The 27,495-nt window shown below is 42.6% G+C and overlaps 1 protein-coding gene across 2 annotated transcripts in view; it reads left to right on the forward strand.

Moving 5' to 3' along the window:
• The first annotated feature begins 258 nt into the window (after positions 1–258).
• Positions 259–27,495, forward strand: part of LOC149222226 (PHAF1 protein At3g51130-like) — a 377,477-nt gene continuing 350,240 nt past the window's right edge. Inside the window, exon 1 of one of the 2 annotated variants that reach the window (XM_089385320.1) lies at positions 259–737. In XM_089385320.1, coding sequence (XP_089241446.1) covers positions 641–737 — 97 coding nt within the window. In that variant the 5' untranslated portion in view covers positions 259–640. The remainder of the gene's footprint in view (positions 738–27,495) is intronic. The other variant, XM_089385319.1, reaches the window with a different exon arrangement.

The raw sequence follows: 27,495 nt of genomic DNA on the forward strand, positions 1-27,495 counted from the left end.
AATTAACGATGAAAATTAAATCATAAAATTTTAAACATATATAAAATTCTCATAATAATATAATATTCGCAATTAATTAATTAAAAAAGCCTTCAACGAAATAATCATTCATTTGTTTGATATCAACGAAGTAATTAAATAATTATCCATCCAATACCAATTCGTGAAGTGATAACGAATTGCGAGTTACAACTTCTAATACGCACACTGCTCTGATGAACAAAAACACACATAACACCTTCATATTTAGTTCAACAAATAGTAAACACCCTGCAATACGACGGGCAGTTTAAGAATATTTAATTCACGGCCTGAAATAAAAAATAAACAGCCTGCAATGAGATGGGCAGTGCCGGTCAAATTTACCTTTGGCCGGAACTCAATTCCTGTGTGCATTGTTTGGTGGCTTGGGCAAGGGGGAAGGTTGATGACTGGATACGTATGCTGACTTGAGCAAGGGGAAGGTTGATGATTGGATACGTATAAAAGGGTGCCGGGGAATCATCCCTCGCGGAGAAGGGAAAGCTCTGTCCGATAACGCCTTCGTAACAGATCGTTCCCGATACCGTAAATTGAAAAGCACTGCCCACCTAAGGTCCTCATCCAATTGATTTAGAGGTGTACATATAAATCTGAAAGGATGCAGAATCGAACCAGAAGACGGTGCGAAGGGACAACCATGGGCCTGATCTCTGTGGAGCTCAAACCTGGCTTGGGCTTAGGCCCCTTCACTCTTGGTATGATAATCTCTGTCATCATATTTCTCTCATCATTTTTCATATTGGTCTATTTCTCAGCCACATTGCTGTGTTTGGGTGTCTGATTCGGGGAAAATTGGGGTCTTCTGTTACCAATTCAAGTATCTCTGGGTACTTTCATTTTATGTTATTGACAGACTGTCAGAGAAAATGATTAGAATTGTTCAGTCATAATTTCGAAATACATGGATAATGGTAGTGATGCTTGATGTGAAATGTCAAGATGACACGTTTCCTGATACAGAAGAAAGATACACAATTGAAGGCAGGCAATATGGGTTAAATTTCATGCGCTGTCTTGCTTACGAGAATATTGGAATAAGACACGAGTCAGGCAAAATCTTTGTGCTCCGATGATATTGCAAATTCAGGAAAAATCATTGATATAGAAAAGGCACAATCTTTAAAAGATATTCATTTAGGTTCTAATTTAATTTATTTCCTCATACAGGAGAAGAGACGTAATTGAAGGCAGGCAATGCGGGTTAAATTTCATGCGCTGCCTTGCTTAAGAGAATATTGAAATGAGACACGAGTCAGGGAAAATCTTTGTGCTCCGATAAATATTACAAATTCAGGAGAAAGCGGTGACATAGAAAAGGCACAATCTTTAAAAGCATTCATTTAGGTTTTAATTTGATTTGTCTCATGTTACAGGAGAAGAGACGTAATTGAAGGCAGGCAATGTGGGTCTAATTTCATGCGCTGTCTTGCTTACGCGAATACTGAAATGACACACGAGTCAGGCAAAATCTGTGTGCTTCGATAAATATTACAAATTCAGGAGGAATCAATGACATAGAAAAGGCGTAATCTCTATAAGGTATTCATTTAGGTTGTAATTTGATTTGTGAACCAGGAGCAACCCTTCCACCCCCCAACCGCTCCGCCACCATCCCAATCCACAAATGACGCTTCCAATTTACAACAACGTCAAGCGAGCCCTTAGCGATATGGGATTATTACAACAGACTGTAGCTGGCTTACAACAGGAATACCCAACCTCCTCCACTCTTTAAAGCACTTTGGCCGAGATGCTGTTGAGGCCGAATTTCCCAAAATTGCACCTGGCACTATCCACAAGGAATGGTCTGGTTACACCGAACATTTCTCGTGGGATTTGAACCTTGGCGTGGGACCGGTGATATGAAACACCCCTGCTTTATCATTGAACCAATCCCAGGACCCTGTATTTTTGGAAGGATACATGTTGTTTTTTAAAACTTTTATCAGGGTCCCACTTTTGACATATAGATATAAAATGAGAGTTTTCCTTACGGTGTGTTTCCTTTGGAGAACCATTTATAGGGGCTTTGTACCAAAAAGCACGGAAATGTTCCGTATTTAAAGGATTGAGAAGGAAGGAATCTGTCCCGCTTTTTGAACGTATGTGGCCTTGAAATCTGGGTTTTGTGTTCATGGTTTACATGATCTGTAGTGTTATTTGGTTGATTTATTTGTTGTTTTTATGCTTTTCCATGCATTAAGTATGAGGATTTCATTTGAGAAGAGTAAGATGCTACCAAAGAAGATGGAAGATTCTACTCAAGGAATCGGTGCTTTGACGGCTAAGATTGGTTCTATGAAACAAACATTGAATAACTTGCAGGATATGATGGACACTATTCTGCAAAACAAGGTAGTGTGAGCCAAGTTGGAGGAGGTAGCATAAGGGATTACCATCATTCACATTTAACTCATCATCTAGGGGCTTTGGAAAACTAGAAGTATTAAAACTGGCAGAAAAGGTAACCCGATATGATGATAATTTGAAGCCTGAAATCTTACATCATGGGATTTTAGCTGTAGAGGATTTTACGGATGTAGAAAAAAGTGCAATTTGGTGTTTTAATACTTGAAGGGAAAGCAGACGTGGTATAAAAGTTAGACGATTGACATAACAGATAATTAGGCACCATATGAGAGTGAAGGGAAGGTATTGGCCACACGATTATGAGCAAGTTTTATTGAAAGAATTTAGAAGTGAAACAAATGTCAGATGAGTTGGTTGTAGATTATTAAGGGAGATTCAACAGTTTGCATGTGTAATATAATGGATTTGAAGGACCCGAGATATGGCTATGGGATTCATATTTGGGTTGGATTTGCCTTCAAAAAGGAGATGAGGTTTATTCAATTGGACTAGCGAATTTGGAGGAAGTATTTTGGATGGCATTGGAGGTAGAAACAAAATTGCAGAAATACAACTCACTATGGTGTTGAATTTCCACGATCTTGGGTCTAGGTTAGAAGCTTAGAATCTCTGACGCTACCAAATCAAGAATCTCAACCAGAACTACTTTGCACAACGGAAAATATAAAACAATAAATCACATATGCACTAGTATACACAAATTTTAACAAATATTGTACAATAATGTACAACTCAATATTTGTTATATTAAACCAATTTGAATAATACAATAGTCTATGGAATACAAGATACAATGACAAATCTCGCTGTAATATTTCTAATGGAAATATACAATGTTAAACAAAGCAAACATAGCAGAAACACATGCAAAAATTTACAGTTCATTCAACAACCAAAAATCTCCATGAACTGCGCTGATTTGAGCCATTTTATTAATAAATAAGAGGGTACAATGTGGTGCTGGAAAGAGTGCACCTGGGCTTGCTCAAGGCAAGCTAGCTAAAGCCCAAATGAACAATAAGGAATCCCTCTCAAATATGCTGCTGCCCTCTCCTGGCTCTGTGCTGAAACTACCCAGAAAATATGCAGCTGGCTGCAAAGAACTGCTACTATGGCCTCATTGGATGCTCAAAATATTCCGGTAAATTAAACTCGGGTTCTCCACCAATAATCCACAAAAATCCACGAAGGAATTGGCCAAATGTTGACCTTGGAATTTCGACTCAATTTTCCCTTAGCTCCTCTAGTTGCTAGCTGAGTTGGGGCCCTTGTTTGACCCCTCAAATCTTCCCAGAAAATTCTACCACATTAATCTTGGCCTCTTCTCAATAAACCTAGAAAAACCTAGAGAGGGTTTGTCCTAGTTTTGACGCTCCAAAATTGACCCCCAAATGCTTGGCCCTCCTTCGCAATCAGAAGATGTAACTTGTAGCAAACGCTGCATTTGTTGCTCTGCCAAAATGCTGGAAAAGCCCCCACAACACTTCCCCGGGCTCCATCTCAAGTTTCAACCCCTAACTCCCTTCACTCCTCAACCTCCAAGCGTGCCTCCTCCAAGAACTGTGCAGTCCCTGTGCTGTTGCTGCCAATTCTCTCCACGAACTCGCACTCCTTGCTGATGGTACGAACTGGTATAGGTAGGACTCCCTCCTTAGGCTAGCACTCGAAGTCCACTGAAGCAAGGGTTGAGATCTCCGCTCGGAGACACTCGTGTGCTAAACAATGCTACAGACTTGGCTTTAGCTCAAGCGTGCTATGTCAAAGACAATTTCTGAATAGATGATTGAAAGAACAAAATGAGTGCCTCTTGCTCTATTTATCAAAGATCCCCCAAGATGCCACATGGGCTTAGCGTGACTTTCCCCACTAACTTCGCTCCAATGAGAGTGTCTTCCACATGTGGGTTGTAATTCTCCATGGGGTGGCCCCCACGCTCCACTAGAGCCACAATATTTCCCTTCCTTCCTTATGTTTGGGCCCCCATTTAATCCCAAAATTCATGTGGGACCTTTGAACCCACATCTCCTAAGTGCAAACATGAAAAAAGACAAAATGGGGCAAGATTGATATTTCCCTTAGCAATATTGCTAAGTGAGAATATAACAGTCCTCCCCACCAAAATGTTGCTTGTCCTCAAGCAACTGCCGACCAATGCTCTCTCTAGTTGTTACTCCCCATTGTCACTGCAAAAATGTGCCAGGGTCCCAGATGTGCCACTGATCCATCCCTGACCTGTGCACTGTCTTGACATGAAAAAATCCCTCAGTACCAGGATTCTAAGCCATCCTACCCCACTTGAAGCTCCCCTCGCACCACTCACTATCCTGCCCGGTATAAGTATCAGAAGTCCTCTGTATACCATCAATGAGTAGGGGATCATGATAATGTGGTACTATGCTCAACTCCTCGTGAAGTTGTCCTACCATGTAGGCCATCCAATGCACTCCAGGAGTATACTCTCGAAGATACCAACCAATTCCTGCAGAGATAGAGTCTCGCGCACGTGAGCTTCTCTTGGTATCATCCTGCTGGCCCACCTACCATGCTAATGAATTCCCCCATGCCATCAGTGAGTCACCAAAGCCCAATGGAAGATATGAATGATATTCCCCTATAGAAATCAGCTCATCCCCAAGGGTAGCTGTATTGCCAATTCCTATGATGCCTGAATCCCACGCTAGTCTAAAAAGGGTGCCATGCCACTATGTTGTTGCTGCGCAACTTTGATCATGACAGTCTGCCCCTGATGCTCAAGTTGTATCCATCTCTCTTGGGACCTAATGGCAAAACATCTATGGAGTCCCAATGCATTTGGACTAAGCACCTCCATGATGTCACCTCCTACCCATCCAACACTCACCCTGATCTGTAGCGACAACAAGGAAAATCGACCTTGCCATCAACGCCTCAACGCTACCCCACATGTCGAACCAAGGGTGAGATGGGTCGTCACCCGTCCTGTTCCCACTCATCATGAAGCAGAGTGTCCAATCGACCAACCAAACCCCTGAATCCCACAGCCAGAACGACTGTGGCATAGTCCTAACAGCTGATGGAACCAACTTGCACCACGTCTTAGGTCCCTACATGCAATCAATATATGAACTCCATACATCACGAACCAATCTGGTGCGTGTGACACAACCCTGCGCCGACCATACCACACAGTGGGATTTGTCGTCCTGCCTCCTAAAAGTGCTCCCCAATGCTGCCCAGAGTCTAAACATCCACTTGTAAGCAAGGTCCACCAACCGCTGTAGATGCTCCAGAGACACCTCAGAATGTCTCACCAAAAGGGGATCATGTATCACCCTGAGTGTGGGCTCAAGGGTAGTGCAAGTGCTATCTCTGCAGGAGATCAGACTAGCCCCAAGCCTGCATCCACCAACTTGTGCACTGATCATATGCCACAATTGGAAATACTCTCTCCCAATGCATTGTGTCCCATCCAACTGCCTTAGATGAATCTTATGGGTATTGTTGCTCGTGATGAGAGCATCAAAAGATGATATCCAAGTCCCCTGTGTCAGTATGCAATGTTGGAGAGTGATAAATGGAAGCTCATGGTCGGCCCTGTGATCAATTCGCTCTCCAAATCTGAGTGTGCCAAACCCAATGGTGTGCTTGATGCCCTCGTCAGGATATCTCTCTAGCGGCAACACTCTAACAACCTGTTGTGCATCATCTGGCTCGGCTGCACACAAGTACGTACCCTACACTCCTCTACACAACACTGAACTCCGTGGCACAACTCCATGCACCCCTGGATACCAAATCTCAATACCATGCCCCCATGTACCATAGGGAATCCCATATGTTCCCATGCAACCACCATGCTGCTAGTACACCTACCACGAAGTGATCTACACCTCCTCATCTGCCCTGGTAATCCTGAGCGACCTAACTCCACACCTGCTAGAGGGGATATCTCTGCTGTGCCGATCCTCGGTGACTCATGTTCCCAATACCCCAATGGGAGAACATGGTCTCCATACAATGCTTGGTCCGATGGCCTACCCATGCCACCTCCTCCCACCAGCTCCTGCCAGAGAATGCTAATCATCTTGCGACCCCATGCACAAACAACATGCTAATACAATCCATGGATCCTTTTCACAAACCGCCTGTCTGCTAATGGCAACTGGAATTCCCCTAGGGAATGTATGTGCTCAGTCAATGGGTCGACTACCTCATCAATGCCATAGCCATCCCGCATATCTGATATCGGATAGGGAGCGTCACTTGTTGATTTGTGGTGCATCAGATGTGCTCTAGCCATGAAAATTAGTGGAGAGGCTAAAGCACATGAGATCTCTAAGACCTAGAAATGGTTTGGGCAGATTCTAACTAGTTTTGGAGATATTAAAATAATTAATATTTTTAATGGAGTTCCTAAGTCTAAACTTAGGAATTTTTTTTTTATTAATGGGTATTGATATAAAACTGGGTTAGAAGGTTCCAAAAGTCATGGATCAAGCCAAATCTAATCTTAGCCGTTGATTAGAGATTTAATCTCGGTCGTTGATGGACCAATGAGAAAAGTATAAGAGGAGGCTTAGGGTCAGTTGGAGAATACACGAGAGTGATCAGTCATTCTATTCTCTATAGCAGGGTTTGCTAAGAGAGATAGAATCAGTGATCAGCGGCGAGGGGTAGTGAATACATAGTAGAGAGGCAGAGTTGGTACCAGAGAGACAACGCAAAGTCGAGAGAGGTTGACGTAGGGGCAGCTGGGTGCTACGTAGAGGCAGTTAGGAGCTTCACAGAGCCAGGAGAGGCTAGCGTGGGTGACACGGAGGGTCTAAGGGTTGACACAAAGGCTAGCAGAGCTGACGCAGGGCCAAGAGACAACGCTGGGAGGATTTCGTGGGACAGACTGGGAGGATTTCGTGAGACAGACTGGGAGGTGGTGAGCTGGGTAGGGTGACGCAGTCCCTATCAGAGTGACGCAGAGTAGTGGGAGCTGCAATTGTTGCTGTGGGATTGTTCATCTGGTGATTGATCAGCCGGAAAATCTGTCTCCGAGTAGAGGTACTACTGCCGATGGCATTCTTTGTTGGGTGAGCCATTTCTGGCACCCTGGTTGTATTATGAAAACTGCATAATAATAAAACCCTCAGAATAGTTGCACCAGTTTTCTAGCATTGGGTTTTTCTGGGGACATTGGTCCAAAAATAGCGGTATCACTTGTGTGCTTGTTTACTTTCAGTGGATGATCTGTAAATGTTGATACTGTACTTGTGTTTATTTTCAGTATTTACATGGTAAATAACTTGTTAAGTAATTGAATAAGTAGGAAGAAATAAACCAGATAGTACAGGAAGAATTTCTAATAGGTTAAACTTAGAAATTCCAACATGGTATCAAAGCATGATCGCAGATCATAGGATAACTGAAGGCATCAGCTAGCAGAGCAGTAGCAGCAGAAACAGCTGTCCCGAGTGACAGAAGTTGTTTCTGGCAGAACGCAGCAAGGAAGTGGTGACGTAGAGGGCCTGTGTCATCAGTTCGACCCAGGAGGAGGATCAACGCTGAGGCAGAGAGGAGCAGACTTGACCTACGCAGTGCTCGATCATCTTTCTTATTTAGGAAGGATCGACGCTGTGGCTAGGAGGTGCAGATTTTGCATGTGTCGGGATTGTGTAGAGCCTAGAGGCTCAATCCTTTAGTTGCTGGGGCATAGGAGGCTGTGGGTAGTTTGCGGAGCGAAGATGGTGGGGTACTGTGGTAAGAACAATACCTAATAGGGCATGATCAAGGTAGAGGGAGTTGTTGCCGAGGGGGATTTCTAGCCAAGGAATCCGAACCAGTGTTGCAGTTGTACAGACGATCGGAGAGGGGCAACTTGATGGTTGGCAGAAGGATTTCTAGGAGGGAAATCGGGACTCAGAGGGAGTCCAGAAGAGAACTTCTAGACGAGAAGTAGAGACTCAGCAGGAGTCAAATCGAAAACTTCCAGGAGGGAAGTGGAGAGACTCAGAGGAGTCGACAAAAGAGCAGCGAGATGGCCGTAAATGGGCTGAGAGATCAGGATAAGCTGGACGGAGAGTCCAACTTTGTGGTCTAGAAGGCCAGGATCTTGTCCATTCTAGACATATATCGCATCAAGGCCTTCGCCTTGAGAGTAGTGGTGATCCCAGTTGACCCAGCTGAGAATGAGAAGTACGAGGAGGCAATGGCCAGGGCGAAGTGCACCATCCTTGACGGAGTCAAGGATCATGTGGTACAACATATTGTCGAGAAGATACGACAAATGAGATGTGGGAGGCCCTGAAGAAATTGTGCCAGCATACTTCTGTGCAGAGGAAGATGTTATTTGAGAATCAGCTGCAGTCATACCAGATGCAGAAGGGGGAGCAGATAGATCAGTTCCTCGGTCGTTTGAAGGAGATCCGGAACCAGCTAACTTCCATAGGGGCCACGCCGGATGAGGAGATATTGGTGAGGACCGCACTTAACGCAGTCTCTGAGGAGTGGGAGACATTTGTCTAGAGTATATTGGGCAGGGTGGATCTTCCAGATTGGGAAGAACTGTGGGCGACTCTTTGCCAAGAGGAGATCAGGGAGTTGAGCAAGAAGGGGAGTAGCGGGAAAGGATTCAGGATCAAGTAGGAAGAGGAAGATGATGCGGCTCTGGCATTTGCGGGAAAGCAGGAGAAGAGAAAGAAGAAGGACCTCTCCAAGATCAAGTGCTTCCATTGTGGGGAACTGGGTCATTATGCGAACCAGTGTCCTAGGAAGAAGAGTAAGGGAGAGGCTTCGGACTCTAAGGCAGCGCCAGCGAGGGCGAAGAAAGAAGTCTAGGAGGATGACGATTGTGCCATGAGTGCTCATGGGCCACTTGATAAGAAGTTGGGAGACATCGAGCTGTAGTTAAGAGGATTACATGAGATGAGGGGCAGGATCCTTGAGGTACCCAACCTCTTGGATTATACCTTGCTACGGGAGCCCCGAAGAGGAGTAGCAGGACTGGCAGATGCAGGTAGAGACAAATGCAGATGAAGCGACAGAGAGTGCTATAGTGTAGGAGTCCTCGAACAACGTGAGGCTAGCAGGTTGCAACAGTGCGAGAGGCACGAGAGTGTTGCACCAGTGCAGGATGGCACAGAGAGGTGTGCAACAGTGCAAGATGTAGGGAGTTGTTGCAACTGTGCAAAGGTTAGTAGAGAGAGCACTTGTTAGCGACAGAGGGAGCTTCAGCATTGGGAGTGTTTCTAGCCTGACAGGGATGCCAGAAGTTGGGTGGATTAGTTACTTACTTCTCAGTAACTGAGTTGCAGTGCAGTAGCACGATGCAGCATGATGAGAGGGGATGCAGTGCTGGGAGGATGGACTAGCAACAACGCGGATGCAGAGGGAGATGCCGTACGGATGCAACAATGGTGGTGGGAGGGTTATGGGCAGCAGTACAGGATGCAGCAGTGTAGAGGATGTTGGGCGGGGAGGCCTAGCATCAGCATAGGGACCGGTGCTAGATAATCAGGGTGATACTCGGTGAGGAGTATTACTAGAGCACAATCCTCGCTAAGAGGGAGTGTTGATTTGTGGTAGCATCAGATGTGCTCTAGCCATGAAAATTGGTGGAGAGGCTAAAGCACATGAGATCTCCAAGACCTAGAAATGGTTTAAGCAGATTCTAACCAGTTTAGGAGATATTAAAATAATTAATATTTTTAATGGAGTTCTTAAGTCTAAACTTAGGAAAAATAAAATATTAATGGGTATTAATATAAAACTGGGTTAGAAGGTTCTAAAAGTCATGGATCAAGCCAAATCTAATCTTAGTTGTTGATTAGAGATTTAATCTCGACCGTTGATGGACCAAAAGAGAAAAGTATAAGAGGAGGCTTGAGGGTTAGTTGGAGAATACACTAGAGTGATCGGTCATTCTATTCTCTACAACGGGGTTTGCTAAGAGAGATAGAATTAGTGATCAACGACGAGGGGTAGTGAATACATAGCAGAGAGGCAGAGTTGGTACCAGAGAGACCGTGCAAAGCCGGGAGAGGTTGACACAGAGGCATCTGGGTGCTACGTAGAGGCAAGAGCTTCGCAGAGCTAGGAGAGGTCAGCGTGGGTGACGCAGATGGTCTAAGGGCTGAAGCAGAAGCTCCAGAAGTTGCGCAGAGGCTAGCAGAGCTGATGCAGGGCCAAGAGGCAGCGCTGGGAGGATTTCGTGGGACAGAGTGGGAGCTAGTGAGCTAGGTAGGGTGACGCAGTCCCTATCAGAGTGACGCAGAGCAGTGGGAGCTGCAATTGTTGATGTGGGATTGTTCATTCGGTGATTGATCAGCCGGAATATCTGTCTCCGAGTAGAGGTACTACTGCTGAGTGCATTCTCTGTTGGGTGAGCCATTTCCGGCACCCTGGTTGTGTTATGAAAACTGCATAATAATAAAACCCTCAGAATAGTTGCACCAGTTTCCCCACATTGGGTTTTTCCGGGGACATTGGTCGAAAAATAACGGTGTCACTTGTGTGCTTGTTTACTTTCAGTTGATGATCTGTAAATGTTGATACTGTACTTGTGTTTATTTTCAGTATTTACATGGTAAATAACTTGTTAAGTAACTGAACAAGTAAGAAGAAATAAACCAGATAGTATAGAAAGAATTTCTAACGGGTTAAACTTAGAAATTCCAACACCACCTTGATCCTAATGCTAACCTGGGCCTCCAGTGCCCTCGGTGTCTAAGAGCTCCCACTGAGCTTTACTCCAAACTATGACCATCTCCATGAATCCGGTCCACTCCACCGGGTACCAACTCAGAGTCTCTCGCCATCCAACTCCAAGAGAGGGATTGAATGCACGAACTCCCGCACATAGAACAACCTCGACATGCGGATGTTGCACCTTGTGCAACTCCGATCGTCTCATCCTGCTATTCAGGTCAACACATGAGATTTGACTAGGCAGCTCCGTCTCCCTCTCTCCAATGGGATAGGTGACCCAATAGTGCTGCTAACCTGGTCATCCCGTCTGGTATGTCTAGACAACTTCGCCTTTCTCAATCCAATGCGTAGGGGTGGGCTGATAACGTTGTAGATCTTGTTAGTGTGCCTCTGAAGCGAACTATGCTAGAATTGAAACGTGTGGTCTCTATGCTGCGCCTCATCAATGGCTAGCCCAAAGGATGGCTGCACATCCTGTTGGAAATAATACTGAGAGGGGGGGGTGAATCAGTATTATCAGATCAATAAAACTTTTTCAATACTCAGAAACATATACGCTACTTCAGTTAAGTGAACCAGCGTGTACACGCTACTGTGTCTAAAGCAACCAGCGTATAACCAGAAATCTTATGATTCAGTTAGTTTATCTTCAGTAAATGCATCATGACATTATTAACCATATTAAAAGTAAACTGGTGCAGTATAACAGAACAGATCATCACACAAAAGCCACACACATGAACACCATGATATAAGGTGGAAACCCAATGTGGGTGAAAACCACCTGCTGCAAGTCGTCTCTATCTTTCTTTAATAAGAAACTTCAGTTTACAATCTTTTGTACTGGTGCAGCCTTATACCAGTACGCAGGCTACAACCTGCAGAAGGCTACAACCTTCTCTCGTTTTCCAAACTTTCCTGGAAGGGAGCTCCAACCCCCTTTGCTCTTGTACTAGCTAAGATACTAGTACGTAGGTGCTGGCCTACAATCTTCTTTCCTTCAGGTACCACTTTTCATCAATTTTCAGACTGGATACTCCTGAAGCACAACATTTCAATCTGAAGACCACGATTCATTCACTTTTCATAGCAAATCATAGAAGCACAAAACAACCAATACTAGCATCATCAAACTTTGAATCACTGAACCACTGAAACCCTGTCAACACCCAGTCACCAGAACACGAGCAGACTACAGAACCCTGCAATAACAGACAGACCCAACTGCAGCCCAAAAATTAAGCTTCAAAAGATATACGCTACTTCAATGAAACAAACCCGCGTATACACGCGCTTTTACCGAAGCCAACCTGCGTACAGATCTAAAAATAATTTCTCATAACTTGCAGCTGTACCAGTCATCAGTCATACTCAGAACATAACATTGCGTCAGTATGCAGATCTAAAAATATGCGTAATCAACCATATACGATAGTTCATTTCAAACAATTTGATCCCGATCTATCCTTCCATCAACCGATGTGATCTCTCCTTAGCTCAGATCAAGCAATGTATCATCAACCCAGAACCTGCATACTAGATCTCTTTCTTCATTAGATATTCAAGACTTTTTCGATGCACTAGCCTAATGATCTTCTTCTCCTTATATAGCATTAGGCCCTCCTCAATACCACGGGCCAAAACCATAGTAGTACAATACCATCAACTTCAAAAACTCGGGATCAACACGACTGTCGAGATACCTTGGTCCAAAAACATAGGCTCAAGTACCGAGGACTAACTACCACGGACCAAAGGGAAGCTTTTCGACATGTACGCTCTTTTCTGTTCATGAAACTGCGTGTATACGCGACTTCGTATATAGCGAGCCTGCGTATCCGCGACTTAGTATATAGCGTACCAGCGTGTATACGCATCTTGGGCTTAATGAACCTGCGTATATGAAATTTCTCTTCATTCTTGTAGTCTGGACTGAGATCTGTCATCAAAGAGAGTTGCCATCAAGGACAACACCTGTACCGTAGCGCCACACCTGTGCCAAAATGCCAACAATCTCCCCCTTTGGACTTGATGGCAACCCCAAGATCCTTAGAATCATTCTCCCCCTTTGTCATCAAGGGCAAAGGGCTGTGCTTCCCCTGAGAACATGCTGATATCTCTGCTCTGCTGTGCTGAACATGCTCCCCCTGACTGTAGGCAAGATCTGCAAAAGATGATCTTCAAAAAGAACCAAGACTTATACATCATAAAGGACCTTCCTATCACCAAAAAAACTCAATACATACATCCATACTCCCAACCAAGAGGGGATACATCAGAAATTTACATATAACAACCAATTACATTACATCATTCATCCCAGGCATAGTGGGGAAACCATCATAGGCCGTTACATGACCTTGACATCATAAAAGAGATATCACAAAAGAGATACATGACATAGAGACGAAAAAACTAGACCAAGACTTATGAAAGTCACCAGCAGCATCTGATAATCATCTTTTAGATCAGCAACCAAGATTTCCTTCTGTGCTCCTTCTTCAACAATAGTTGTGAACTAGGACCAAAAGCATCTAAATGCCAACAATGCTTTATTAGACTTTAAGCTGCTCCCCCTGAAACTGTGCCTGCTGCTCCCCCTGAAACTGTGCCTGAAGGACTCTGTCATACCCATCTCAGACCTTCTCCAACCAGAATCTGCCCTTGCTATTCAGAACTCCATATACGCGACTTCACCTGCATAAATCAGCGTATGTACGCGGATATCCCTTATACAACACGCGTACACCAACTTTTCTTTAGAACAGACAAGCTTCAACAGCAGGATGAAGCATCAACTACTCCCAGCTTCTGTCTGAGATATTCAAAAGTCTCCCTGGGCAGTGGTTTTGTGAGAATATCAACAACTTGTTCTTTAGAAGGAACATACTCCAACTTGACCTTTTGTTCAAGCACTTGTTCCCGGAGGAAGTGATACTTGATTGGTATGTGCTTGGTCTTTGAATGCATGACTGGATTCTTTGAAATGCTGATTGCACTTGTATTATCACATAAGATAGAGACAGGTGGAATGCAAGTGATTTGAAAATCCTGCAAGGTCTGCATCATCCAAAGAAGTTGTGTGCAACAAGATGCCGCAGCCACATATTCTGCTTCAGCTGTAGATAAAGCAATCGAACTCTGTTTCTTGTTGAACCAAGATACTAATTTGGAACCCATGAAGAATGCACCACCACTTGTGCTTTTCCTGTCATCCACACTTCCGGCCCAATCTGCATCTGTGTAAGCATGAAGAGTGAGATCTGTATCTCTAGGATACCATAGGCCATAGTTTTGAGTCCCTTGAAGATACTTGAAGATTCTTTTGACTGCCTGAAGATGAGTTTCCTTTGGGTTGGCTTGAAATCTTCCAACAATTCCTACTGCATGCATAATGTCTGGTCGGGTACCTGTCAAATAAAGCAAACTCCCAATCATGGATCTATAAGTTGGTTGATGAACTGCTGCTGATTCATCATTTGTACTGAGGCTGCATCCTGTAACCATGGGGGTACATACTGGCTTTGAATCTTCCATGCCATACTTCTTCAAGATCTGCTTGAGGTACTTGGTTTGAGACAAGAAAATACCTCCTTCATTTTGTTGGATTTGCAATCCAAGAAAGTATGTCAATTCTCCAAGTAATGACATTTCAAATTCTTTCTGCATAACCAAGGCAAAGTTTTGACTCATAGCCTCTTCATTGCTGCCAAAGATAATATCATCTACATACACAACAAGTATTAGCAATTTGTTATTTTCAACTTTCATATAGAGATTGCTATCTGCTGATCCTTTTGAAAAGCCTTGTTGGTGAAGATATTTGTCCAACCGATAGTACCAAGCCCTTGGAGCTTGTTTGAGACCATAGAGAGCCTTTTTCAATCTGCATACAAGGTTTGGATCATTCCCAAGAATGAAACCATCTGGCTGCTCAATGTATACTTCTTCTTCTAAGTCTCCATTCAGAAAGGCTGATTTCACGTCCATTTGAAATACCTTGAAGTTTTGAAAACTTGAGAGAGCAAGGAACATTCGGATGGCCTCAAGTCTTGCAACAGGAGCAAAGGTCTCTTCAAAATTTATTCCTTCTTGCTATGCATACCCTTTACAAACAAGTCTGGCCTTGTTTCTAATTACTTCTCCATTTTCATTCAATTTATTTTTGAAGACCCATTTTGTCCCTATGACATTCTTATCTTTTGGTCTAGGAACCAATTCCCAAGTGTTGTTCTTTTCGATCTGCTCAAGTTCTTCATCCATTGCTTTGACCCAACATTCATCTTTGCATGCCTCTTTCACATTTTGTGGTTCAGTGGAAGAGAGTAATGCCAAATAGCTTGAAGCTTCTGCAATTGTTCTTCTTGTTTGTACTCCTGCTTCTTTCTGTCCCACAATCTGAGATTCTGGATGATTGTTCTGGACATATCTGGATGGAGTCTTCTCTTCTATTCTTGTCTGCTCTTCTGGTTCTTCTTGAGGTTCTTCTTCATCATTCTGTCTTTGAGGGTAGCCTTCATCTTCTTCGATGTCTTCATGATGAACTTGCCTAGGAATGTATCCCTTCTCATCAACCACAACATCAATGCTGTCAACAATTCTGCCAAGTCTTTTATTGTAGCACTTGTATGCTTTGCTGTGTGGAGAATAACCAAGAAGAATGCCTTCGTCTGCTCTTGGTTCAAGTTTGCCAAGTTGCTCATCAGTATTCTTAATATAACATTTGCTCCCAAAGATTTTGAAGTGCTTCACCGAAGGAGTCTTACCACACCAGAGCTCATGAGGAGTTTGAGTGCTGTTTACTCGGACATTTGTTTTGTTGAGAATAATAACCGCAGCATGTGCAGCTTCACCCCAGAAAGTTGCGGGAGTACCTGACTCATCAAGCATAGCACGAGCCATTTGTTGGATTGTTCTGTTCATTCTTTCCACAACTCCATTTTGCTGAGGAGTTCTAGCTGTAGAGAATTCTCTTCTTATCCCATGTTCTTCACAGAAATCGAAAAATTCATTCGAGGTAAACTCCCCACCTCTGTCAGATCTGAGGCACTTAATTTTGTGTCCTGATTCATTTTCAGCCAAGGCTTTGAAGGATTTGAATTTTTCGAATGCTTCATCTTTGTGCTTCATAAGTCCTAACCAGACAAACCTGGAGAAATCGTCAATGAATAATATCAAATATTCTTCTCCTCGAGGTGTTCTTTTTCTAAATGGACCACATGTATCTGTATGTACTAGCTCAAGAGGCATGCTAGCTGATCCTTCCTTCTCAGGAAAATTAGTTCTGGTTTGCTTTCCAAACTGACATGATTTGCATATGGTGTTGTCTGGAATTTTGATATCTGGAAGGTCACGAACTGCCTGATATTTGCATGCTTTCCTTATTTGTGGAAAGCTTAGATGCCCCAACCTCCGATGCCATAGCCAGTGTTCATCATTCTTGCTCAAATAGCATTGTTGTTGTCTTTCTTCAAATATGTATAGATTATTTGGAGTCCTTCTTCCTTTGATCACTGTTTCACCTGTATCAAGATCACGAACACAACATCCATTTGATCTAAATATTACCTCTGTTCCTTGATCGCACATCTGACTGACACTCAGAAGATTATGCTTCAATCCATCAACATACAAAACATTTCCAGCTTTGACCTTCTCTTTCAACGGAGCAACGCCTTTTCCTTTTATGGCTGCAGAGATATCGTTTCCAAAGGAAACTTTCTTTCCCTTTTCTAATGCGGTATATGATTCAAGTTTTTCTTTGTCCCCTGTCATATGCTTCGAACATCCGCTGTCAATGTACCATAGACTTTCTTGACCTTCTGCATAAAAGGCTATCCCACATCTTTCTGGTTGCGGTTCCTTTATTCTCCATGTTCTGACATTTGAGGTTTGTTCCTTCTGAGTTGTCTTCCAGAACCTGCTTCTGCATTCAGAGTCTTCATGACCAAAGTTATTACAAATAGAGCATTCAACTTCATTTTCAAGAACCGAAAAGTTGTTATAAGTCCTTTTCATGGTCCCAGTCATACTTCTTTGCTTTTGAGCTTCTCTAGTCATGATTGTCTTGTAGGCAACACATTGAGCTGCTTTGTGACCGAATTTATGGCAAGAAAAACATTGGCCATTAAAGAAATTTCTCCGATAATCAGATCTATCATCCAACCGATTGTAGCTTCTATTGACATCCATTCTTGGTGCAAATTGGGAAGATTTTACCTGTGGCTGATTGTAGCTTCTGTTTGTCCTTAAGGCAGCTTGTCCCCGAATTTCTTGATAGTCTTTATTTGTTCTTGAGGTAAACTGTCCCTGATTCACCTGATGACTTTTATTTGGTCTTTGCTCGCTCCTCCTTGCTGCATCAAGATAACTTTTAGAGGTAGAAGCTTGAGATGTTTCTCCATTATATCCCAGACCTGTCTTGATCAGAGGAGAACGCTGCACATTGATAATCTCATCCAAGGTTTCAGATCCTTTAACAAATTTAAGATTAATCGCTTTTGTTTTCTCAATCTCCTTTCTAAGACAAACAATCTCACATTCCAATTTTTCAAGATGTTTTTCCTTTTCTGCCAATTGACATTGTAGAGAATCAATAATAGCACTTTTCTCTTCTAAGCAAACTTTGAGATTATTCATTTCTTCACAAAAGCCTTCTACATCTATAGCATCCATGTAGTCATCATCTTCAAAAGCCATTAAAAGTTTATATCTATAACCCTGTTCATCTTTGTCACTATTTGAAAGACCATCACTATCTTCATGAGTGTAATAGCTTTTCTTCTTTTCATTCTGTTTCTTGTTCCATTTAACAGGTTCCTTTCCCTTGTCATTCTTATCTTTGTGAGGACATTTGGCAGCATAATGACCTACTCTTCCACAAGCAAAGCATTTAAAAGGTAACTTACCTCTGAACCTTCCAGAACCCCTTTGAAGATTTCTGACAAAATTTGATTCTTCTTCTTCATCTTCTGGCACGTGACTTGCTTCATAATAATCTTCTTTGCCTGAAGCCTTGAAAGCAGCTTCTCTTCTGTCTGATGGACCTCCTTTTCTCATTTCATAAGCAGTTAGAATTCCGTGAAGCTAAGACATAGTAAGAATTCGTAGATTTTCTTTTTCTTCTATTGCAGACACTTTAGATTCAAATTTGGGGGACAATGATCTTAGAACCTTTTCAACCACAATAGCCTCTTTTATTTCTTCACCCAAGTTTTTCATGCAATTAACAATCTCATCTACCCTAAGGAAATAGTTAGCCACACTTTCATCATTATACATTCTGAGAGTCTCATACTTAATCCTGAGAGTTTGAAGTTTAGCACGCTTTACCTGTTCGTCTCCTTCATAGCTCGTGACAATTTTGTCCCATATTTCTTTTGCGGATTTATAGTGCATTACCTTCATGAATTCCGATTGGGATATACATCCTAATAGGGTACTGACTGCTTTCGCATTTGTTTCATACTTCTTTTTCTCGGCTGCATCTGTAGGAGTAGCTGAAGGAAAAGTGTAGCCTGTCTCTACGATGTCCCAAACTTCTGTACCAAGAGATTGAAGATAGGCAGTAACTCTTACCTTCCAATAATTGAAGTTTGTCCCATCAAAAACCGGTGGCCTGATTGATGCTTCTCTCTCGTAGTTGCTCATGATGAACGATCTACCTTCAAGCGATCAAGCTTCTCTGAAGGACCTGCTCTGATACCAATTGTTGGAAATAATACTGAGAGGGGGGGGGGTGAATCAGTATTATCAGATCAATAAAACTTTTTCAATACTCAGAAACATATACGCTACTTCAGTTAAGTGAACCAGCGTGTACACGCTACTGTGTCTAAAGCAACCAGCGTATAACTAGAAATCTTATGATTCAGTTAGTTTATCTTCAGTAAATGCATCATGACATTATTAACCATATTAAAAGTAAACAGGTGCAGTATAACATAACAGATCATCACACAAAAGCCACACACATGAACACCATGATATAAGGTGGAAACCCAATGTGGGTGAAAACCACCTGCTGCAAGTCGTCTCTATCTTTCTTTAATAAGAAACTTCAGTTTACAATCTTTTGTACTGGTGCAACCTTATACCAGTACGCAGGCTACAACCTGCAGAAGGCTACAACCTTCTCTCGTTTTCCAAACTTTCCTGGAAGGGAGCTCCAACCCCCTTTGCTCTTGTACTAGCTAAGATACTAGTACGTAGGTGCTGGCCTACAATCTTCTTTCCTTCAGGTACCACTTTTCATCAATTTTCAGACTGGATACTCCTGAAGCACAACATTTCAATCTGAAGACCACGATTCATTCACTTTTCATAGCAAATCATAGAAGCACAAAACAACCAATACTAGCATCATCGAACTTTGAATCACTGAACCACTGAAACCCTGTCAACACCCAGTCACCAGAACACAGAGCAGACTACAGAACCCTGCAATAACAGACAGACCCAACTGCAGCCCAAAAATTAAGCTTCAAAAGATATACGCTACTTCAATGAAACAAACCCGCGTATACACGCGCTTTTACCGAAGCCAACCTGCATACAGATCTAAAAATAATTTCTCATAACTTGCAGCTGTACCAGTCATCAGTCATACTCAGAACATAACATTGCGTCAGTATGCAGATCTAAAAATATGCGTAATCAACCATATACCGATAGTTCATTTCAAACAATTTGATCCCGATCTATCCTTCCATCAACCGATGTGATCTCTCCTTAGCTCAGATCAAGCAATGTATCATCAACCCAGAACCTGCATACTAGATCTCTTTCTTCATTAGATATTCAAGACTTTTTCGATGCACTAGCCTAATGATCTTCTTCTCCTTATATAGCATTAGGCCCTCCTCAATACCACGGGCCAAAACCATAGTAGTACAATACCATCAACTTCAAAAACTCGGGATCAACACGACTGTCGAGATACCTTGGTCCAAAAACATAGGCTCAAGTACCGAGGACTAACTACCATGGACCAAAGGGAAGCTTTTCGACATGTACGCTCTTTTCTGTTCATGAAACTGCGTGTATACGCGACTTCGTATATAGCGAGCCTGCGTATCCGCGACTTAGTATATAGCGTACCAGCGTGTATACGCATCTTGGGCTTAATGAACCTGCATATATGAAATTTCTCTTCATTCTTGTAGTATGGACTGAGATCTGTCATCAAAGAGAGTTGCCATAAAGGACAACACTTGTACCGTAGCGCCACACCTGTGCCAAAATGCCAACACATCCTCCTCCATCATGGGCTCGACATGAGCCTCCAACTGCTCCTCCATAGACAATCCAACATGCAAGACATGCTCATCAATCAGTTGTAGGTGGTTGCTGTTTTGAAGCTCTGTCATAGACTGGGATACCTCATCAATGGAGGTGTGCTCAATTGCCTCCTCCAATTTGTTTACTGGTGGTACCAAAGGAAACTCCAACAGGGGTGACTCTTGCATCAGACTAGGTGTATCCTCGTGCTCCTCCTGCGTGCCATTAGCCTCATGCTCAACTGGCTGGAACGTATCTAGATGAACTCCCTCGTCCAGGGGTATGTTCTCTCTCATCTTGTCGCTACCTCCGCGTCCCATCTTCGTCTTTGCAGTATTTCTACTAATGTTTCGTTCAACAATCATGCTCCTCTTATTTCCTTCATCTGCGGGTTGACAACTACTATTTCTTCGTGATGCCCTTGCTGAAAACCACTCTTCAAGAAACCCCGCTAGTCTCTCGATGCTCTTAGTAACATTTTCAAATTTCTCTTGCTGAGACATTTTTGGGCATAAGTTCAATCTGGAGAATAATGTGGGACTAGTGTTTTAGCCTCTGGAATTCTAGTCCACAATAACACTTGAGCATTTGTGTGATTTAGACCCACAATTGGCCAAAATCATGCTCTGATACCACTGTAATATTCCTAATGGAAATATACAATGTTAAACAAAGCAAACATAGCAGAAACACATACAAAAATTTATAGCACATTTAACAACTAGAAATCTCCATGAACTGCGCTGATCTGAGCCATTTTATTAATAAATAAGAGGGTACAATGTGGTGCTGGAAAGAGTGCACCTAGGCTTGCTCAAGGCAAGCTAGCTAAGCCCAAATGAACAATAAGAAATCCCTCTCAAATCTGTTGCTGCTCTCTCCTAGCTTTGCGCTGAAACTATCTAGAAAATATTGTAGTGACCCATTATTAATATAGAGAGCACGAGAATATTAGCATGCATACGATGCATGCATATGATAGCTACATATGCATGTATCGCATGCACTGCACTAGTAACTATATTCTAAATTACCTAAAATATTAAATATCCTGACACTCCTTCAAATAGAAAAGTCGCATTCACCCATCGGCACATATTACTTAATGCTTCATGATTAATGAGCGATTACCAATGATATTAAGTTTAAAAGTATAAAGTAAAAGGGTTATAAAGAAAATAAATGTAAAGAATTATGTGAATTCTTAAAAAAATCAAGTTATATAATTATCTATCTCAGAATTTTAATAAAGTATGTCAATAAATTATTAAAGGGATAAATTAAGTCAAAATAAAGTTCCTATGTATGAACTTAGGACATTTTAATTAAACAAATAAAATTTTAATTAAAGTAAAATCACACATGTCAATATATCCTTAAAAAGAAAGATACGACTCAGCATGTTGAGGAGGTGTCGCTGAGAAAGGAAGCGGTGGGCTCGTAGGTGGAGAGAGAGCAACCACCGCTAAGGACCAGTACATAAGGAGATGGCGAGGAGGAGTTTGGGGGGCTGGGTGTTCTTTGCCTTTGGATGGGGGAGATTGTATTTGCTGTAAGTGGAAAAACTGATCCGGGTGCTGTTGAAGGAGGAAGGAGAGGAAATTTATCCATACTGCTTATAATTCGGAACTATTGAGCCTTACTTGTTTTGAAGTCTCTGGGCACGGGGGAACGGTATGCATCGGTTGAGAAGCATACTGGATTGAGTATCTAGGTATACTCGGTTTGGCTGGGTGGTTTTTGGTCATTCGGTAACGAGAGCGCTGGAGAAGTTCTGCAGCATCCTCATCACAACAGCCGTAGCAGACCAGGTAAGTACTTCATCAAATCAATCAATACCATTTCAAATAGTTTTAGTAATCTTACAGTTTCACCATCTTTACAGTTTCACAGATTCACCATCTTTACAGTTTCACAGTTCAGTAATGGCTCTTTAAATTTAGTACGGACACTACAAATATGTTGATGGCTGCAAAGAATTGCTGCTAGGGCCTCATCGGATGCTCAAAAAATTCCGGGAAATTAACCCCGGGCTCTCCACCAATAACCCATTCAAACCCACGAAGGAATTGGTCAAATGTTGACCTTGGAATTTCGGCCCAATTTTCCTTTAGCTCCTCTAGATGTTGATTGAGTTGGGGCCTTTGTTTGACTCTGCAAATCTGACCATAAAATGTTGCTAAATTAATCTTGGCCTCTCCTCAATAAACCTAGAAAACCCAGAAAGGGTTTGTCCTAGTTTTGATGCTCCAAAATTGACCCCCAAATGCTTGGCCCTCCTCCACAAGTAGAAGATGTAACGTGTAGCAAATTCTGCGTTTGTTGCTCCGCCAAAATGCTGGAAAAGCCCCCACAACACTTCTTTGGACTCCACCTCAAGTTTCAGCCCCTAACTTCCTTCACTCCTCAACCTCCAAGCGTGCCTTCTCCAAGAACTGCACAGTCCCTGTGCTGTTGTTGCCAATCCTCTCCATGAACTCGCACTCCCTAATGATGGTACAAACTAGTATAGGTAGGACTCCCTTCTTAGAACGACACTCAAAGGCCACCGAAGCAAGGATTGAGATCTTTGATAAGAGAAACTTGTGTGCTAAACAACACTACTGACTTGGCTTCAGCTCAAGTGTGCTATGTCAAAGACACAATTTCTGAATAGATGATTGAATGAACAAAATGAGTGCCTCTTGCTCTATTTATCAAAGAGCCTCGAAGATTCCCATGTGGGCCCAGCTCGACTTTCCCCACTAACTTCACTCCAATGAGAGTGTCTTCCACATGTGAGCTGTAATTCTCCATGGGGTGGTCCCCATGCTCCACTAGAGCTGCAATATTTCCCTTCGTTCCTAATGTTTGGGCCTCCATTTAATCCCAAAATTCATGTGGGACCTCTGAACCAACATTTCCTAAGTGCAAACATGAAATAAGACAAAATTGGGCAAGATTGATATTTCCCTTAGCAACATTGCTAAGTGGGAATATCACACTCGCATCAGCCTCTATGTCGTATCTTGTCCTGCTTGTCCTTCGCTCCCGATTTGCTCTCTAGCTTCGCCTTAGTTCTTCAAGGAAAACACATAGGGTCTCCAAGAGGGCTGCCTCTTATCACTGCTGAAAGTCATGTCTGCTGCAATGAACACGGGTTGATCCAATCTGCTCTCTAGGCTGGCCAATACCTGAGTTCCAATCCGCCAATCTAGCAGCCACTTTTGTCCATCAAAGCGCTGCACATTAGGCTCCAAACTTCACCCAATCACGCACCAACCAATGTCCTTCTTGTATGCTGCTCTAGAGCTACTTTGAGTAGCCAACACGCTGCCCTCCACCAGTCCAATGGCTCCCAACTCTTCACTGTGAAATCTGCTCCTTGTTGAAGTCTTCTATCACCCAAGTCAACTTCAACTCATGGCTTCCACAAGCTACAACAAGTATCCCATCAAGGCAAAACTCAGTCAAACACACCTTTTGACTGCTGTTCCGAACTGAAGTGAACTGCTGTGATGAGGCTGCCTGATTAGGGCTTCAAATAGCCACTTGTCAGCCCACTCATTTACCCTCAACAAACGTCCTACAGCTGCGGCATAGTCTCCCTTCGTTGCTGCTGTCAAACGCGGGAATATAGGGCTAAAACCAGCCCTTATGCTCACCAAACAGCCCACTGTTTGGGGCTCGGCCTACCTGCAATGTCTCCTGTGCAATCTGCTGCCCAAAACAGTGTTGAACCTTGCCACAAACACCCTCACAAACAGCCCAGAAATAGTCTCCTTTAATGCGGCCTTACTGCTGGTTCATTTGCACTTCAAAACAGTCATGAGAGTGACCCTAATGTCCTTCCCTTCCTTACTGAAGTTGCCCTAACCTGTGGCCCAAAAATAGAGACCCTTCTCTTCCTTGAACGAGTTTCCTTCTCCTTCTACGCTGCCTTGTATTTCTCTTTTGGATGTGTGAAATATCACTCCAATCACCCTCTTATTTATATGCATAAGAAGGGCTTCCTCCAACGTCCAACATAGGGCTTGACAAACTGTCAAGAGGCTTATTAACATCAAGCTGACCTTAACTCATTTTGTGCAAACGCACTTCTGGACTTCAAAAATTCACAACTCCATTTCTACAACTTGGAATCGGATGATTTTCGTTGCGTCAGATTCATCGTGACGAGAGCTATCATCCTCATCCATCACATGTCGAAATGTGTCCATGGTTTTGGCCCAAATCACGATGGGTGCAAAACCCCAACCTTGGGTTCCAAGCCCACAAGTGCCTCTTGTGGTGCTTTGCCCTCCAAACCCAGAACCCTAGGACCTGGAGTACCTCCCAAGCCACTCAAAAATCAACATATGGGATGTGCAGCAAACATAGGGGTTGAGGCATGCACAAATTCATTTGTGGAAGTGCCACAAAAGGAGGTGTCATCAAGGTTACTGGAACAATATTGGTGAAAAAAGAGGTAATTTTCATAGTCAAAATCGTAGATGTGATGGAAGTTATGCAAATGGCCAAGGATGTGAACAAAGGGTATTGATAATTTGCTACCAATTTGGTGCTCATCATCATCACAAATTGTGGCCCTCTTGGTGGACTTAAGAACTAAGAAGAGGCAAGGAGCACAAACCAACACTTTACATGTTGAATACAGTGAGATTTCATTTAACGTGAAGAAGAGTTGCATACACCTCAAGATGGAGAAAACCTTATGCTTCAGAGAACATGTTGCATGCAGAAAAAGATGAAGAACTATGACTTTGAAAGAGAAGTGGTTGATTTAAGCGACAATGATATTTTGATATTTCTTATGAAACCCTTTTCAAACTCTAGCTAAGAAACCTCATCCAAATCTACATATTTAGCTCGACTGTAAGATGGGCATTAAGTATATGTATTTCGTTGGTGCTCGATTGTTTTCAATTTATGGTCTTATATAGATGAGTGGTGTTATTTTCCCCATAGCTTCTTTTCATATACTATTGGAAATGCCATTCCAGTATCATGAAAGTGTTATGATAAAGTGCTATTCCTTTGGGAGACAGCAAACGACATGGGCTTAGATGAAAGAAGAAAATTTTAGGAAGTCATGTTTTCAGCATGTGCATGCAAGACACTTGTTAAATGAACTAAAGATGTAATGTACCCGACCACCTTGATGCTTGCTAGGATGGTGGGGCACTAAGAAATTTCTCAATTTCCCTTTGAATTCACCATATCACAACCAAACTTGATACCATATAATTTCTTTCCTGTCATATTTTAAGGTTACATGCAATCCTTGCATAATTTATTTTAACATTCTGAAATAGAGTTACACTATTCTATAAGCTTATGACAAATTGTTAATTTTAGGTATGTTTTATGCTGATAGCAAATTTACTTCAATTTTTCATATTAGCTCAATATCAATTCCAGATTAGCAATCACATTTAGCATGATAGTAAAATGCAGATAGAACATAAACATAAATCACAAAAGATAAGCCAAGACAAGAGGAGACAAGATGTGGCGCTAGCCAGGGAAAAACCCAAATGTGGGGAAACCCTTGATCAATTCTTCTTATATTTTCTTCAATAGTTCAACACAGAGAGAGAGAGAGATAGTACATATACATTAGAATTCAACATATTGACTTATCTAAATCAGAGCAGAGATCTTCTCTAAGATAGCATATGAGGTAGTTGATCTGAGTTGAGTAGAAGGCACTCTGCGTCCACTGATCCAAGGTGACTCCATCACCATGCTGCTTCTCACTGTGCTGCACTCAATCATTATGCTGCACCTGTCACTGTGCTACATCCAATCACTGATATGCTTTCATCATTGTGCTGCACCCAATCATTGATCTGCTTTCATCACTGTATTGCACCAATCACTGAGCTGCATTCATCACTGTGTTGCACCCAATCACTGATCTGCTTTCATCACTGTACTGCACCAATCACTGAGTTTCACCCAATGCTGTACCTATCCTGCTGCATCCATCATGACATCCAATATGCTGCAACCATCAGCCATTGCACTCACCAGTCTTAGTTGCTTGCTATGGCTTACAGCCTATCAGAGCAGTTAGACTCCTTCAATAGGTCCAGAGTGCAGTCTCCTAACAGTAAAAAAATTTGCCTAGATTTGTCTGCAATCATCCTCGAAGGGAGGGTTGTCTCCTTTACAAGACCGTCCTTCACTTGTCATCATAGGGTATGGCATACAATCATAAACCCAAACACCACTGTAGTAAGAACATTATTAAACGTTAGGATCTCTGATCAATCATCACTGAATCTCTATCCATTCATTATTGCATGTATATATCTGACATGTCATACATCACACTGAATATATCACTGTCATATGTTCACAAGATTTTACTGCTATGCTTTACTGTCATTAGCACATGAGTTACTATCACACAACACAGTCATAACCTTATACTGAAGATAGTTTCCCACACATGGTAATTTCTTTACTTGACACTCCATTGTCCAAGGGTTCTCTGTACTAGCCCAAAAAAAACTGTCCATCTAGAACTTAGATTAGGGCTCTTACCTTGCACTCCTTCCTGTGCAATTTGCTGTCCCAAAATAATGCTAAACACATGACTGGGCTTCCTCTATAAAGCGTATAGGAGCCTTCTTCAACAGCGGATGTAAGGCAGCATCTAATCCTTCTTTTGCTGCGGAGTAAGGCCTGCGGTTAGGGCACAACTGGACAATGACTAGGGCACAAACTGAACTGTGGATTTAGCCTCATACATCAGCGTTTAGGGCTTGTCTTCCACGTCTAATTAGGCCTCATCCTTGGACGCGGCTAGGGCACGTTGAGGCCTCCTTTATACACCATTCATCTACGTCTATAGGGCTGCATTAGTCCTTCTATTGTCTACAGCTAGGTGTCTTTTCCTAGGACAACGTTTAGGGCTTTTAAGGACAGCTGCTTAGGGTCTCTTCTAGACCTGCGTTTAGGGCATTTAGAACTTCTCCTTGCTGCGCTATAGATGTCTCCTCCATGACTGTGTTTTAGGGCATCATCTCCATTAGGGCAGCATTGTCTTCTTAGGATCTCTCCTCCCACCAAAACCCAAGACGAGTGGAGAGGAAGAGATCACAAGAAGTGTGTGTTCAAATGACCTTCAAGGCACCTCTATTT

The sequence above is a fragment of the Pinus tabuliformis genome, chromosome Q, assembly GCF_031772625.1.
Source record: "Pinus tabuliformis cultivar Carrire ecotype Pingquan chromosome Q, CPIR1, whole genome shotgun sequence".
NCBI classification, from domain to species: Eukaryota; Viridiplantae; Streptophyta; class Pinopsida; order Pinales; family Pinaceae; genus Pinus; species Pinus tabuliformis.